The sequence below is a fragment of the Solenopsis invicta genome, chromosome 3, assembly GCF_016802725.1.
Source record: "Solenopsis invicta isolate M01_SB chromosome 3, UNIL_Sinv_3.0, whole genome shotgun sequence".
In the NCBI taxonomy this organism is placed as follows: Eukaryota; Metazoa; Arthropoda; class Insecta; order Hymenoptera; family Formicidae; genus Solenopsis; species Solenopsis invicta.
The window spans coordinates 18,247,256-18,265,163 of NC_052666.1; the positions used below are offsets into that span (position 1 = coordinate 18,247,256).

Consider the following 17,908-nt stretch of genomic DNA (forward strand, 5'->3'; position numbering starts at 1 on the left):
AAAAGGTTGATGAATTTATGCTGAGCGTTTATGTCAAAGGACGGCAGCGCGGGCATCTATTTAGCGTCAGAGGAGCCGGTAAGGGGTAAATTTATCGTTTCGTTGGCGTTGTGCCGCGTCGCGGCAGCTCCTCTCTCGCTCCTTCTCTCCCTCTCTTGCTCCGATGGACGAAGAGAGGTGTCCTTTCCATAAATTCATTTCAGCTGTAAAACGTGAACGCACCAAATGAGCACGGCTTCCATATTAGGGCCCGGCTCATGGCGATACCGAAGAGTCGTTGTTCATGCCGAACGGGCAATGCGAACCGCGAGAGTAGGCCCCAATCTATTTGCAACGTACACGTGTGTGCATGTACCTACATAGTTCCATGCACATGCGTGTATTTGTGTGTCACATTATCCGTGCACTTATTAACGTCTGAAAATATTGCGGGGCGGCAAGTAAAACGAGAATGGATTATCTTCTTGCGACATGAAATAATGTTCTTGTTCAAATCGGTCCACGTTCAAATAACCGCGCTGGTTTCCGTGCAAAAAGTCGATGAATACATTTGTTTCTATTGTAACAATGAGTATTTACATTCCAACATCCATAGACATAGTAAAAATGGACCGAGTGTGTCTAACGTCAAATAATGAAGATCTTGTAGAAAACGATTGCTGTATTTTTTTCTCTCTCTAATTCATGTAATTGTCTTTTCTTTCTCGTTTCGCGCTTTACGCCCGATCTATTTTTTTCTATGTCAAAATCTTGAACGGATTCAATTGTTTTATAATATATATTTTATAAATTAGAGTGAAAGTATACAGGGCAGTATTGCAAAGTGGTAGTCGTTTAAATGACAGAAGTAGAAAAAAAGGAGAACAGCGCGAAGTCGCAAGAGGAATGGTCCATGATCGATCGTTATACCGGCGATCTTTTAATTTATATCATTGCATTTTAAGTGACTCACGTAATAGCCGTGCGAAATTTATAAGCCATCGCGTCACCGAACGTGGGCGATTATTTACGGTGATCGTGCGATGCGCACTCAAATTTAATAATGAGTACGTAGTTAATCTCACCGCAACCCTTCGTTTATCGTATTATTCGGTTTTTTATGCGATGGTCATTTATTGAATGTGTAAAGCTAGAAATCATAGTTCTGTTTCCAGTTTTAGATAATTTAGAACAAGAAAAAAGTTCTGTGTCTTGATACTTTTTAGCAATAGTTCTGTCCATTACAACTTTGACAAATGGAAACTCTCAAATGCTAACTCTCTTCTCCACAATTTTTGACACATTAAGATAGAATAATTCTGAGGTTATTAAACTTTCCCAATTGGTAATTGATATTTGAGAGAAAAAAGAAAAAAGTAATTTTAATCGTTTGGTGTTAAATTATAAATAATATTTAATTATTTATCTTTGTAAAATTAGCATCTTTATTTTTTGATATCTGCTTTCATTGTTATAACAAACTATTTCTAAAAATTAAGAACTGGTTAAGAAATCAAGAATTTTTAAATAATTTAGAACTCAAAATAGAACTATAGTTTCGTAGTACAAACACAACTTCAATTGATATATCTATTTAGAACATGTGCAGAATAACTTATTAAGATTTTATTAACACAAGACATTTTAAAAATTTTACTATTTAATTTTACATATCTGCGAAAAAAGATATTTATCCTTGATCACTCATCTGACAATAAACATCGTTCATTAAATAATTACATAATTCTTAATTTTACTGATAGTGGGAGAAGCAATCTGGTGCAATCTTAACGTGAGACGTGAAATCTAACTATTTAAACGTGGAACCTTAATTAAGGCGCGAGAATGCCGAGTTAATACGCCGCTGGCATTAAAACTTGCACGATATGATCCTGACAAGGGTTAAATTTCGCATCTTACTTCTTGCGGAGAAACACATTGATGGCAGTGGATCTCAAATGGCGATGCGTCACGCATCCACCCACAATATGCTTACGTACATTGTCCAATGGCAACGTGCTCGACGTTTTCGCCCCGACGCTCCGTTATTATATTCGCCGCGATTTTATGTGAGTCGATCTTATTAAAGATAACGAGCCCGATCCTATCGTGTCAGGCAATAAAGTATTTCGCGTGTATCCGTGCGATATTACCGCGCCATCAAGGTGATATCCTGACTCGTTATTTGTCTCGCGATGAAGGGAAACGGAATTGATTCTCGACCAGAAAGACGCATCTCTCCGCTTATTTTGAAACGTATCAAATGAAATTCTCTCGACGATGCATATCCCCCGTTGCAAAGGTTAACAAAATTAAGAAACAACAATTATGAAAGAGCCGCAGCTGTAACCAAAGAAACTATTTATTTAAACAGTTTCAATTCTCTTCGTCCGCCAAAAAGTTGAAACTGAAAAGCATATCAGATTATTAGATGTTTCATTAAACCGCAATCGAATTGAAATATTATTCCAGTGCGGAGTCCTGGTTTCAGCTCTTTACGCGTGTGAGATGTATACAAGATGTATACCATAAACTTTCGGTGGGTGGACGATAAGAGAGTTACCACCTTGGTGAAAGAACGCGTACCGGCCACCACATCGGCGGTGTTTCCTCCTTGTACCCTTCTTATGTCGGACAAGATCTTTATATCGTCGTGAAAAAAAAATTGTCCGCTAGCCTGTACGCACGTGTGTGCACGGGCGTATGTATTTACGTACGCGTGTGGTGCGTGCTTTCCCTTGCGCTTTATCTCCCTTTTCTCTCGCTCGTCGTGCCGAGGTTAAAAGTTCGCGTGTCCGTGTCTCCCTTGTCGCGGACATTGTGTGTACATACAGGGAATCCTTATTCGCCTGTGGCGTTTGTCACTGGAGAACAGATTATTCACTGGACTCGCCCACGCGACTTATATCGATGGTGAGCATCATTGAACGCCGTCCAAAGTGAATGAAACATTGCTGTTTCCTTCGTTTTGATTGCGTTGATCTACGAGAGCTTCGCGTACGTGTATTATTTAAACGAAAAATATGCTGTTTGATTATTTAAGATGCATGTTTTTTTTTTTAATGGGATTTGATAAATGTTGCTCGTAATCTACTCGCCGCGCCGTCGCCTGTAAATATCGCATTCCCTTAAGGGTGCACATTAATCAAGATCTTCACGATAACACCTCGGGTGCGGATTAGGGAAAAGATGTTTGTAGACACATTATTTATATCGAGGTTCTCCTTTTGCAAATTATCTCCCGTTTACACAGTTGCATTTTGTCCGAGCGAAATGTTATCGCTACCACCGCGCGCAATTTTTCCTTTTTCAACTTCGTTCTCAGTTGTTCCGTCTTTCGGATACGTGTTATTGGAAGATATGTAGACCACTGACGAAGCGCGTCGAACCAGCGAGCAAATTAAGGATAAATTATTCAGTCGGGTAGAATCGGGGCGCCAAGACAAATTTCTTTATTCTTAAAACTTCTGTTTCTTAACACCTGTTTGTATTCTTGTATAACAATTCAAATATCCGTGTTCTTAGCCTCTTGCGCTACTTCTACATTACTATTTCATGTTTCATTCAGTCACGCACGTAAAATGAAAATATATCACTACGTGCACGAGCAGAACAAAATTTTTGTTTTATGCTCGAGTATATTATAAATAGCCCAAGCAAACTTTGTGCTAACAATGCTTTAGTGGAAAGAAAGAAAATCTCGGAGATCCTTCTGTCTTTTTCATTTCACTTTCTTATTTTTAGTTGGAGAGAAAGAGATATATGTTTTGACCCTTCTTTTACATATCTTTTATTCTCTTATACTTTTGTTACACTTTTCCTTTTTTTTTCTGTATTGTTCAGTCTTCATATTTCATGCTTAGCTATTTATATTATGCTTATGATATGGTACAACATTGAAAAAAAATAGAAATAAATAATAAAAATAAAGTGAATTCAACATGATAAGAGAAATTTGACTGTACATAATTTGCAAGTCGCATTTGTTAAAGATCCCTCAACAGGTGCAACAAAAGAATCTCGAAGGAAAGTTCCTAATTAGATTTTTATCATTACGAATTTTATTTATTCTGTGATGTCTATACAAGCTTATGCGCGAAAAGAGAAAGAGAGAGAGAGAGAGAGAGAAGTGCCAAGTTATTCATGAGACCAAACTGCGTGATGATAGTGTATGGGGTTGAATATTTTAAAGCCCGTGCTTTCTCTCTTTCTCAGGATGGCGTGAAAGTAATGTACGCGGGCAGAACGCTTCTCTCCTTTTGTGTCACGACGATGAACCGAGACAGGACAAAAAGCATCACGTTTTATCTCTCTTTGCTGCGGGTAAGAACGCGGTGTCGACTCTTACTGCCGTACAGCCCTGTCCCTTTATAATTCGAAACGACTCGCCCATACCGGTTCAATGAATAATCATCGCTCAATCATCATAAACTGTTGCCGGGTTGGATTAAAATAGGGTGACCATCTTTTTTTGTGCGCGACAAAAGATTTGTGGCGTGATTTTATAACTGCCGTTCATGTTTTCGTTGAAGTTGATCAGCGCGACAATTAATTAGCTAAAAAAATATGGCGAGTAATTAACAATGTTTGTAATTATGCGACGAGAAATTGTACACGTATTTTGCGTTTGAATAATTCTATTACGTTTGATAAAAAGGAAAAAACACAGATATTTGTTTTCTAATGGAATTCAATACGATTTCTTTCTCGTGCAATTGTTTACAGAAAAAAATATATATGCACGATACAATAAATTTAACTGCCATTTTAAATTGCGTATTAGTAAAGTACGATGTAAAATGCACTGATGACATCGGAGCAACAATTACGAATCATTTTTACTACTCTAATGAGAACTGCCACTAGAGCGCATTGCGTGCGTTTATAATTAATGAATAATTTATTTGACTTTAACGAATTGCATGAAATTGCAATTTAATTTTTATAATTACGTTCTCTTATGCAAAATTAGCAGTAACGTCGGATGTCATTTAACAAAATTTTGATAAGGACATACGCGCTTTCTATTCCGCCGACAAGTTAAACTTGATCAGTTAGCTCAAAACAATTAACCAATTACTATAATTAAGACACACGTCTTCACTTAATATTTGTTCGATCTGAGTCCGGCCGTTGAATTTGCATTCGAATCCACTTCAGGATGTCTTCACGGTTGTTTCTTTTCGAGAAATCTTGTTTCTTAATGAGACAGGATTGATTTTCCTTGACTGATCTCGACGACTAATTATACACGATTTTTTTTATGCATTAACGATTCATGCTTTAAGGATTTATTAATAACGTTTTTTAAAGTTAAATTTTTTAAAAATTCCAACATTATTTTACAAATTCACATCATTTACTATTTTTTAATAACAATTATTATAAGTAAATAATAAAATCAATAATATTAAAATTTTATTCTTTTTTAATTTATGATTATAATTTATTTTTAATTTATTCTATAATTTTTTGGCGCAAACAAAGGCGGTTCTGCTTCATTCTATTTCAGGAAGTCTGCCAGATTTTCGTCAGGTACGATATTAAATAACTTCGACCAAGATTCTTGTTATGCAGCCGTACAACGTACTTAACACGTCATATTATGTGTACGACACTCGTATCCGTGCGAGCTGCAACAACGGGGGGTCGCGTCTAGTATCAGAGTTAGCCCGAACATCCGTGGTTGCATCTCGTTCGTTACGTTAAACTGGTGATTTATAGCTATTCGTGTGCTCGATGTACGTGTGGTGGCGTAAGACTCTCACGATGTCACGCGTAAGTAGGTACATTACAACTTTGCAATAAGGTTCTCCGTTCCCCATGCAACATTTTGCAGCGTTTTGCGATAGTGAACTTTAATCTTGGATTCGATATTTCGTCACGTCTCACAAACTCGATGTTTTATTAAGTTTTACATGAAAGGGATCACATTAATATGAAATTAATGCAAAGAAACACTTTTAAATCGAACGATATACATGCGTTCCATATACACTGAAAAAAAAATATTTTGCTGATGCAATTATACATTTCTAGGCTCACATTAAAAATTATTATTTTCTGTATTTGCTAAAATATCGTTTGATACATAATTTATAACAGCAACCTTTTAGCAATCCTAAAACGTGTAGGTCTCACTCTCAATTATACAGTTAAATTTTATGTATTTAAGTATGATTGGTCTTAACGTGAATAGGCGTGGCAGAAAAATTTGCTTTTTAAATTTCACAGTTCAGATATAAATTCTGTCTGTTATTTAAATTGGTTTAGTGCCAAGCATATGCGATATCAGAATATTTTGCTTATCATTTATCTACTTGGTTAACTTTTGCAGCCAAAAAATTGTAGCTGTATTTGCAAAAGCATTTTTTTAGTGTAATTTTAATTTCAGAATTAATACTATACAGAAAGAATGGTTTTGCTAAAGTATCTAAAAATTTAGATACGGAAAACAATTTTGTTTGACCATCTGAATAATTATGTAGGTCACTCAAGCTGGATGCTACAGAATGTCAAAACTTTTTGCAACATTTATAATTATGTTTGAGTATCTTACTATAATTCTTTTGATAATCCAACCAAATTATTTTCAGATCTAGTTCAATTTTTAGAAACTTGAGCAAAATCTTCCTTTACGCAGAGAATCAAATTTAAGCAGCAAAATTGGTGCACGGGAATTGCAATTACATTTGACAGCTAATTGCCGCAGTTGTGTATTATGCAAACTCGTCGTGACGAGGTTGAGGGTTAGATCCTTCACGCATACATCGCTCGGAGACTGCAGACTCGCGCACAGGATTACTCGTGACTCGGATTCGCGTGACATTGTGAACGAGCGAGGTATCATCGCGCTTGTTATTACAAACCGCGCGAAACTCGTGAAGATCGAGTACCTGTTATCGGAAGAGCCGAAAAAAATAATCTTATAACCACCTCTCTTCGAGCGTTTTCTTGGAAGGTACTTATCGTACGCCATTGCAGATGACCGGTTACATCTTAATAAGAAGGGCAGCAACGACAATCTGCGAGTTCGTCGTCTCTCTTGCTTCCCCTCCTCTCTCTTTCTCTCTCGATCTCTTTCTCTCGACTCACTTGCACATCATTATTAATGGCCCCGGTCGACTCGTTGGCGATTTTCGCAGAGGCACTTGTCCACGGCAGCGGTCAACGGGGAAAGAGATACGGGCCGGCGATATATTAATTTATTAACTAGTTTATTTTTATACGGGGTTTAAAGAGGTCTTATATCCACAGACGGTGAGAGCCTCTGGGGACTCGGGAGCGAGCACCCCGGCGCACCGGTCCATAACTCAATCCATACCGGGATCCGCCGTGCCGGTTGCCGTTGGCACTTTTCTACACTAAAATACGCTGAATTATATCGATCTCGTTCGTCATCTCGCCGCGCCTTCGTTTCTTTGCCTTCGGCAGATAAATCAACGCCAAGCACTAGCCCAGATGATAGTAATGGGGAAGCGATTCCCATCTACTCGTACTTTCACATGGAAAATCATCTCGCGTCTTCCTACGCGATAGTATCCAATAGTCGATGATATTTATTGCAAATCTAACGACCGAAATTGCTAATGACGGTAAATTACAACAAATTACCGGGTTACACCGTGCGTGTGACGTTCATTCAAGTTTACTGTAAACGTAATGCGACCATTGCGTGGTCGAATGCAAAACACAGGTATACGATCGATCGCAATTCTATAATTATTTAAACAGACCTGGGTACGTAATTTGGAATAAATATCAGTTCCGCGAATATTGAATGACCGAAGGATATCACGAGAAATACCGCGGCAACAGTATCGACCATAAATTCTTGAGAATAACTTTTTTCTTTTTCGGTGGTCCCTCGACAGACACTCGTACGCATTATCTAATCTAATTGTTTTTACTGGACAGTAGATATATACACGCAGGATTTACTTCCCGTGAACGTTCCTGCAAGTCGGCAAATTCTCAAACAATCTATCGAGCAAATTAGCAGTAAGATAATGTTGACAGAGATAGATCGGCTCGCGACGCCGCGCGATATAATTATGTTGGGCTCGCGGTTGTCTTAGTTTTCGATTGTGGGAGCTAATTAATCGATATATAAAATAATGACAGTGCAAAATACGTGCGCCTCTTGAAAATCTAAAACTACATCATTTTAATTTTTTCCATTATTTAAAATGGCAAAAGTATTTTAAGTACTCGATAAAAGATTATTGATTTTTCAATTTTGAAAACTCAATACTCCTTTAAAGCGGAGTAAAAAGATTGATTCTGCTTTCCGAACATCTTTGTGCACGAAAAAAATCGTTCCTCTATATTGGTTGCACCATCGTTACTCCGTACGTGCGTGCGTATATGTGTCGAACTTGGCATGTGCGCCATTTCGCACGGTCATCGACGCGATATAGCTCAATATGAGTATACATCGACGCGGAACAGGAGAATGAATGCATCAACTGTGCACCAGGGGAGGAACCGCAGGCCGGCAGGCAGACAAGCGGGTAGGCAGGCGGGCAGGCAGGCAGGCAGGCGAGCAGGCAGGCAGGTAAGAAGGTAGGCAAGCGCGGGCAAGCGAGCAGGCAGGTAAAGACAGGTAAAGGCAGGTAGACGCAGGTAGGTAGGTGTGTCCATGCCAGAGCGCCGAGTGTGGGCCAGTCCAGTTATTTGAGACGGATAAGAACTTGGAAAAAAAAAATGAAAAAGGCGCGTACAAGCGCGAGAGCTACAAGCGCGAGAGCGGATATAAGTGTACGGAAGGATGAAGAGGAGGAGAAGGACTTGCAACAGAAATTGATAGGACGCTACATTAATGCAGTATCTTTGCCAATGTTATCCAAGGGTTGATAGGGCAGGGATGAGGGGAGAGAGGCGAGGGAAAAGGATACTTTCGGCAGTCTCGTGCGAATACCAGCTCTTTTGCGCTCTCTTTGTCACCTTTCCCGCCTTATTTTATCGCTCGTTTGCTACGCTATCCGAATAATGTTGTCATGCGCGGAATAATACCTATTAGTTCTCTGGCGAATCGTATGTATTCGCTCGCTGATAACGAGATAATGATTTTTAAAAGATTTCGTTTCTTATAAACGATCGAAAAAGAAGGGATTTTTTTTTTATTATTAAAAGAATAAGGGAGAGGAAGAAGAGAAAGAGAGAGAGAGAGAGAGAATCTTTGTGTAATTTCTCGTGATGACATCGGTGGGTCAAGAACGACGTCGCTCGAATTTACAACGGATAATATATGGTCCATCGTCCACGCAATGGATCTCTTAATTACGTTGTTTCATTTAGACGATTAGATGATCGCCGCCCACGTTTTCTTGGGATCTCGAAAAGTCTCCCGGATAAATCTGCCTAATTTATGAAAATGTATTCACCACGAGAATTCATTCGAGTGGGCCACGAAGTCTTCGGCTTTGAGCAGCTTCTGTAATGAGTTTTCAGATCGACGACGATCGATGCGTCTAATTATATTCAATTACAATCCTATCTGTTACATCGCTAACGCAGATTTGACACGCGATTTGTACGAGCCACGGATGATGAAGAAACACGAGTTTATGTGTATCTCTGAAATATTGAAACTGTACGTTTGAAGATGTTTGTACATTTCTTTCTCGCGATGTAGATAAATCGAAATTATCTTTTACAATCGGATTACCTTATGTACAGTGCTACCGGAAATTTATTCTGTTCATTCATAGCTTCTTCTAATGAGATCTTAGACATATAGATCTTATATAGACACATTTCGACAGGCCACGTTCCTTCTCCACGTCGTTTGACAATTTTGATGCCCCTTTAATAAAGCGTGTTAATCGCGCTTTGTTCGCTTCGAGACTGCTTTACTTTTACAAATATGTTCGCACAAATTACGTAGAATGCATAATGCCAGCGTTTTAAGAGCGGGGAAATATTTTAAAGCGTATATCGCTGCATTTAGCTTCGGCATGTCGAGCGGCCCCGTTAATTTCACTAATTAAGTTAGCAACTGACCGCCCTGCCTGTTCCATTTTGCATCCTCTCTCCCACTGTCTCTTATAAGCGTTATTTATGCTTTTTTTGCGCATTAATTTTTGGTCTTCTTATTTCTCGTCCGACTTCCTCGACGTTCGCCGCTTTATTTTCCTTCTCCGCTTTGCGTCCGCGTCGTCGAGCGTACGTAAACGTTTTCGCTCTTTTAAAAAACATTCCGCGCGGGTTTTCTTCGATTTTAAATTCCACGACATTATCGACTTGTAGATGCGACAACGGCAGAAATTTTAATAAACGTCTACGCGCAGTCTTCGCTATGTGGATGTTCTTACAAAAATTCCGCGCTCCATCTTATGTAAACCCGAAGAAAAAGATAATGATCGCCATGAATTAAAATGTTAAACTCGTAATTAATTATCGCATATATATTCGTGACTTACGCAAGTGCCTGCACGCAATCACGACATTCTCTTCCAATTTCTCTCAGGGGATTTTACGGTGCGTTATACGCGCATTTTATTCAACGTGGAATTCCAGAAGTCACCCACGAGCCTCGATGATGACGGACGAACCTCGTACACAACAAGATAACTGGTAACGAAGTACGATCATCTCGTTGCGCGCTGTAAATCACATCGTGTTTGCCATGGCTTCTTTGATTCTTCCTTCTTGGCGATTTAATCCGTTTGGTTAATCATGAAGAATCGCTGACTTGTACCACTACGCGACACTGTTACATCTGCTGTTCTCCGTATACAGGATGTTTCACACACGAAACCTCCTTGTTAGAAATAGCAAAAGTGATATAAAAACTGCTTCGCACTCGTAGAAATTGTATGATCGCAATTAACTTTTCTTTTCTAAATGGACATTTTTCTTTAGTCTCATTTTTCCTCCGTTTTGCAAAACATTAACAAATTTACGAGCTCCGATTTCGAGATGCAACACGCTGTACACAACCGAGTAATGTCCCCCCTCCCCCCCCGATGTGGGACATTTATCTCCTCGACTCGCATTTATAATTTTTTAATGCCGAGATGAGAAATGTGTTGTATTTAACAATATTTTTGGATCACACATCAGCTTCCGCTCATAGGATCAGGGATTATCCTATCCTCGAAAAATATCGCTTTCGCCGTTTGTCATCGAGCCGGCCTACCACTACGACGCGCAGCTTGTCGTTTGATATTAAGTTGCTCTTTTGGTCATCAAAAATTAAAAAGCAAATAAAAAAATGCTTGCGCATATATAAACGTATTTTTAAACAATTGCATTTTACAAGAAATAACTTTTTTTTAATTATTTTGGCTACGAGTAAAAAAAATAGGTTGTATAAATTAATTTATTCTTATTTTAGAATATTGAAGAGTTTAGGATTATCTAGTGTCGCAAGAACTGATTTTGAAAAGTATACATATTGAAAAATACATGTAATAAATGTTTTTAAATATATTACATTGATAAAAAAGCTTCGTAATAATAATCAAGCTTAGATGATAATTATCAAGCTTCGATGAAATAGTTTCAATTAAATATTCAGTTAATATGAAATATTTAGTAATATTTAATGACTACTTAATAACCGTTTAGTAACCGATTAGTTCTTATGTTAATTTAATATAATTAATTAATAAATATTTTTTTATATTAGTCAAACATTTTTTTAATTGAAATTATTTCTCCAAAACTTTATTATGTATCTTTTTGTTATTGTAGTTTTTTAATCGCGCAACATTAAGAGACAGCAATTCTGACCCTCAAATATAAGTTACATACTTGGAGTGTAGATTGCAGTCACGACGAAATGGTAACACGAGACACCAGACCCCATTTTATACGAAAACGCGTATGTGATAGTCCACTACCACTTGACGTTTCGCTGATTTCCATAGTGATAAAAAGCGTGCTACAGCAGTTTCACGTCTTTCGTCCGTAAAATTCTAATCGCTTAAAAAACGTGTTAGAGCGTTGCCGTAAAATGTCTCTTCAAATTAGCGTTAAAACGACCCGAACAGAGTACTTGATTCAAGAACTTGAATTTCAGGAGAAAAAATGAAGGAGTTAGATATTTTTGATTAAAGTTAAGCAATTTATGTGAATGCTACATCATCAGTTTTTTGTAGAATACTTCGTGGGGATTTTTCATGAAGCTTATTGGGGTTTTTTTATGAGTTACATAAATATTAATGGCTGAAACGCGCGTTTTGATTCATTAACAGACGATGGCTCAAGAAATTGAAATATACAATATCTGATTAATTATTCAATAAGCACACGAGACAGTAATAATTTTCACGGTTAAATATATGGACGGTATTATTAATTTGGCTCTGAAGTCGTACCTTTAATCACTGAATCTTCTATAATGGGAGAGAGAGAGAGAGAAAGAGAAAAAATCGGACGTTTAGAATGTAAATATGTTAATACGGCGATGAAGCATGAGGATATTAATGAAGAGATCATTAGCACGATACAAGTGCGTGCCTAATAGAATGCGGGAATGATGTAACAGCCATGCGTCTTCTTTAACTCGTAACGTATTGAGAGGATGTTCCAACACGCGCGCGACTTACCGATACATAACAGATAATAAGTTCTACAACTTTACGCGCGCGTCCAGGTGACGGATTCCCATATCCAAACTTTTCTTTCTTACATTTTCCAAGGCACTGTATTTCCATTGCGGACACTCGGGACGTTAACTGCGCAGTTTTGTTTCTGCTACCGGCTACTTTATACGGCAAGAGAGCCTTCTGCGGGGCAAGCTGCACGCATATACGCAGCAACCGTGATGTATTACGCGGCGTAATAAATACCGAGTGCGCCGGAGTGACAGAATCCTTACCCACTACCACCACGTGGCCGAAGACCTGATCATTGGACACGTGGGAACAGTTCCATCGGTGATGTCGGAACTGGTACCGGCACTCGCGCAGACCCAGCGCGGCGCCTTCGCCCACCGCCGGCATCGCGTGCGGCGCTTTTCTGCACTGCTCGCGCTGACTTTTCGCCAATCCGGGGATGCGACTGCAGACAGCCGCGCCGACCACCACCGCTCCGACCACCCTGGAATAAAGAGATCCGTCGTGAGAAATATAAGCGAGAAAGTAAAGGAGTAATGAATACTTTGACGGACAGAATAATAGAGATACGACTGAGAATTTTATCGTTTGTTTAAGGGGCAGATGTATAGTTGCCAACTCACAAGACGATTAATTATCTAGCTTTATCGTTCCTTTTTCTCGCAGCTGGATCAATATGATCTCTGAATTATTTTCATTTGATTATCTTATATAATTGTTTGCCATTTAATATCGTGTTAAAGATTTTATATGCGTACGATGGAACGTGGATGAATAATTTAATAGAATAGAGCTTACATTAAACGTTTCTTAAGAACACTAACTAGAAGAGTAATTGTGAACATTTCACAATAACTCATCTTTATTTCTTCATTTCGTTATCTTGACGAGTAAACTGTAAACAGAGCGGTTAACAGGTGCTAAAACCGATCCGATGACAAGCTGAAACTTGATATCCTCAGTCGCCTGCTGGTTCATTGCATAATTTATAGCCTATAGCGTCTTTCTTAAGCATTCTTGCAAAGCGATTATGTGCATTTTTAATTCTCCTCTTTCGCGGGAAAAACGGAAGAGTAATGGAAAGCGTAGGGACCGATATATCACTTTGAAGGTGATTTATATATAAAATCGCGGGGGTTCATCCATCATTTCGAGAGAGCTATAAATATACCCTTCATTACGAGCCACTTATGATTCTGTTATTCCTTCCCGATCACAGCAATGAAATATTAAGGCGCTTCAAAGTACTCGAGGGTGAGTTATCAAGTACTGGGTCGGGGTGGGACGCGAGGTAAAAGAGAGTTTACCAGGCTATGCAGAGAGGATCGTAGAGAAGAGAGGCGAAGATGTGAGGCGAGCAGGTTGAATTTCTGAGAAGCATGAAATTGCGACGATTACGCCGTGTCCCCGGGGCGAGAGATATTTGCATTGGAATGCATCGCGCGCTGGCTCTCGCGCAGTGGCCGCCGAATCTCTCTCTTTCTCTGCTCGTGGCCACGTGGTGGGACAATCTGTAGGACGTCCCGTCCTGACGACGAGCGCGAGAAGAGAGCAGGAAGGGGCCGATGGCGTGCCGCCGCGCCGCGAAAACGAGTCGGTCCGAAATCGCCCGGAGGGCGATCCTCCGTTCCTCGTCACGTCGCTTTCGCGAGGCATAAACGAGAAAGACGTTGACGCGAGGGATCCCGTCATCGTCTCCCCCTCAAAGATTTGGCATGTGCATTCGTGATTTCTCGTTGACGGGAAGATGCAATCGCGCAAAGGGCCTACCGAGGTGAAAGAGAAAAAGAAGAGGACGTTCCACGTCATTTCTCATAATAAGTACGAGACAGTGAGAACACCGGGCACCTTTCTATCCCGTGCACCTGTACACGGTCCCCAGTTACATTACATTGCGACGATGATGATTACATTGTGACGATAATCGCTACGCGTGTTGGATTAACTGAGGAATTAATTAGAGAAGCGATTTGCAAGAAAATACATCTGGCTGCATATCCGATTGCAAGAAGGCGGCAATGTTAAACGTTAGCAGTTACGTTCTCCTTCTTAATTACGTGCTCGGTACGTCACTCGTTAACCTTAATTAAACGCGAGTTGCACCATGACGATGCCTCGAAGGCATGTCATGGATGGGCAGGTGATAGCGGTTACTCATTTGTCTTCATTGCTCGTTACTTAGTTAAGATGCACTTTATCACGATTATGTTCACGTCTTGTGAATTGTTGCAGCACTCTCGTCTTTTGACGAAAAAAATTGACGATTCGATTGACGAATTTACAGGAAACATAAATCGACTACTTTATCTTTCCTACATTCCAATTTTTACATCATTTTAAATATATTGGATATAGTTCCGAAAAAATATAGGTATAGCTTTCAGTTTATATGAAATTTGATGAAAATTTCTCAAATAAATAAAGATTTTTTTATGCGAATAAAATTATTATTAAGTGAGATGAAATTGAAATAACAAGGGAAATTATTTATAGACTTTATATTAATAATAAAAATAAAATTAATTAAAGTCAAAAATTTTACTTTGTATTATTTTGATTGAATTTTATTTTTGGGCCGAAGATCCTTCCACAAGTATCGAAAATATTTCGATGGGCCATTTCAAAATTTTGTCCTTTGTATTATTATATTAATTAGATTATATTGAACGATGAAAACTATACTGTTGAAGAGTGCACCTGTGTCTTTTAGTATGATGATCGGGTAAAAGAGAACAACAGACTCACGTACTTATGCTCAGCAGCAATCCACACGTAGTCATTAGAGCATAATGTATAACATTACGCTCGTCTCATACGGAGGCTAATGGTGTGCTATTTGCAACAGGGTACCGCAGCACCGTTCGCCATCAACCGTTAAAGTTGCTGTCAAGGCAGTTCAAATTATATACTTCTTATCTTAATTTTTACAAATTTTCAAACATTGTTTTTATAATCCGATGAAGTAGAATCTTTTCTAAAATGATGTGCATTTATAATAAGCATGTTTATAAAAAAATTCATAAGAAGAATTTATATTGTAAAAAATTACAATGTCACAACATCTTACACTTTCAACATTACATCGCAGATTCGAATAATATTGTCTTTATTGGAAGATAATTAACGTGCGCGGTTTATTATCGCAATCGATTACAGATATGTTTTCTGGATTATTTGATATTAATTTATCGCGATGACTTCGGCTATTTTAGAGACCTGCAGAGAAACGTGAATGCAAGTTTCTTCAAATCAGGCTCACGCATGTAACGTTCCGTGTAATAAACTATCGATAAGCCATCGTTGAAATACCTTCGTCGATGCATATGTGTAAAGAGCTCGTGAGATTTTATCGTTTTCTTTTCCATGGAAAATTGTGTCAATTTATAGTAGCAAAGAGCCTATTAAGCATTATTAGTTTCATTCAAGGCACTCCCTCAAGACTTTTTCGAGTAATACTTATTGAACTCCTTTGCGTTTACCCTCGCAAATGATATACAATCTGAAATGTAGTGCAATATTTGCGAGCACATTAATGCCTCAATTGCAATCTGGTTTTATTCCCGCGCTCAGCGCACTAGTCACTTTTCCGTTGCACGTCTCAATTTCTTGATGCCGGCATTTTTTTAATAGGAGTCACGATCCACTGATTCATCTAGTTGTGGTCGCATTTTTTGAAGGCAACTTCTCTGCGGTTAGCCGCGAAAGTCAGGCTGAGGACCCTTTCCTAGATAATATCAGCATACGAGGAAACATGGAAAGAAATTGCGTATTATTAAAGCGGTAAGTTATTTTAATGGATAATTAAAAACTTAAGGATTATTTAAAATTATACTTGTATTTATGTGATGCGTAACGCAAATTTTTATTTGATCACTACTTTCTTACTTCCACTGATCGAACTGGGTTAGCTTGACATAAGTCTCTCGAATAATCTGTAGCGGTTGCAGGTATCTTAATGCTGTCTTGCACGCTAGATTATGGGAATTGACAGAGAAAGATGTATAGTAGATAGGAAAATATCAGTAGTGCGCGTCTAGGCGCTTCGCTCTGCTTCGATGATATCTCGATAGCGTATGACACCGCGGGGGTTCCGCGGTCGAGAATCTTGGGTATATAATACGACGTCGTGTCGCTCCGCTTACTCGAATAACTGTAAATCTTCATAATGCCTTGCGCGATGATATCGAAGATGCCATCTGCAATATCCTCGTCCGCTGCGAACGCCATGTAGAAGCGAAAGCGGTGTACCTCTATTTTTACGAAAATTTGTTCGACGTCTCGGCAGACTGCCAGTAAAAATTTAAATGTCAAGGGAAGAAAGGAAAGAAAGAGAGAGAGAGAGAGATTTCATTTAATAAACGAATAAAGATCTTGTTTTATATTAATAATAGAAAGTACCTTTAATAATTGCGTAAAAATGCACATCATTTAAATAATATACCAATTATCAAGATAATAAATTAGCATAATTTTTTTCAAATTTCCCTTACATTGTAAGGAGATATCGCGAAGCGTGGATAAATGTCATCTGTATGTTCAATTGCGTTTATCGCATGATATATTTAGAAAAAAGAGAGAAAGAGGTAGCAGCAGACTTAATAATTATTGAAACCGGTATATATCGAAAGCTCGGTGTAGCTGGATAAAATTCAACAACACTTAATTAACGCGATTATATCGAGGATCTGTTAGCGTTTACACGCTGCTTTGCTCAAACGGACATTGTACATTTTTTAGCGATCGTGATAAACATGCCAATAAATAGCATGAGTATTGCAGTATATGTTTGATAAAATTAATCAGAAGAATTATATTTGATAGTCATTCAAAAAGTCATAATTATTAGTTTTACATTTATTAATTTTACCAATATAGCCTGATTACTTTTCGCATGGACATTACATTATTCGCGTATCTCACTGATACGCGTGTATCTTTATCTTCATCGCGCGCTAATTAAAAGAAGAAAAATACTTTGCAAGAGTGGCACTTGACCAGTTTCTTGGAGAACACGTTCCTCCGCGTCTTCCCGTCATCAAATCTATCAACAACGAGACACGCGCATCATCCCCTTATCTAGTCCGCAAATTCATTGCTCGCGATCGCAAATTTGAGATACGTAGTGAAATCTCTGCCCGTATCGCGAACGATGACGTTCCGCTCCGTGCATGAGAATGTGGAGGTCATGGATAGTGCAATGCATAACGAAATTAATTATCTAAGAATTATATAATTGTTCTGAAAATTTCATACATTTCAACTTATTTTAATTTTAAATCAACGACAATCCTTCTTTTCTCTCCTTTGTGATACTTGTGTTATAAATTATAGAGTTCGCCAAGTCGTTTGAATAACCGCTATTG

General features: G+C 38.5%; 1 protein-coding gene across 5 annotated transcripts in view; it reads right to left on the minus strand.

Moving 5' to 3' along the window:
* LOC105193029 (protein Wnt-7b) overlaps positions 1-17,908 on the minus strand; it is a 64,282-nt gene that overhangs the window by 7,058 nt on the left and 39,316 nt on the right. For all 5 annotated transcript variants that reach the window (XM_039446480.1, XM_026139029.2, XM_011157348.3 and 2 more), the window contains exon 2: positions 12,809-13,029. In XM_039446480.1, the coding sequence (XP_039302414.1) occupies positions 12,809-12,932 (124 nt within the window). In that variant the 5' untranslated portion in view covers positions 12,933-13,029. The remainder of the gene's footprint in view (positions 1-12,808; positions 13,030-17,908) is intronic.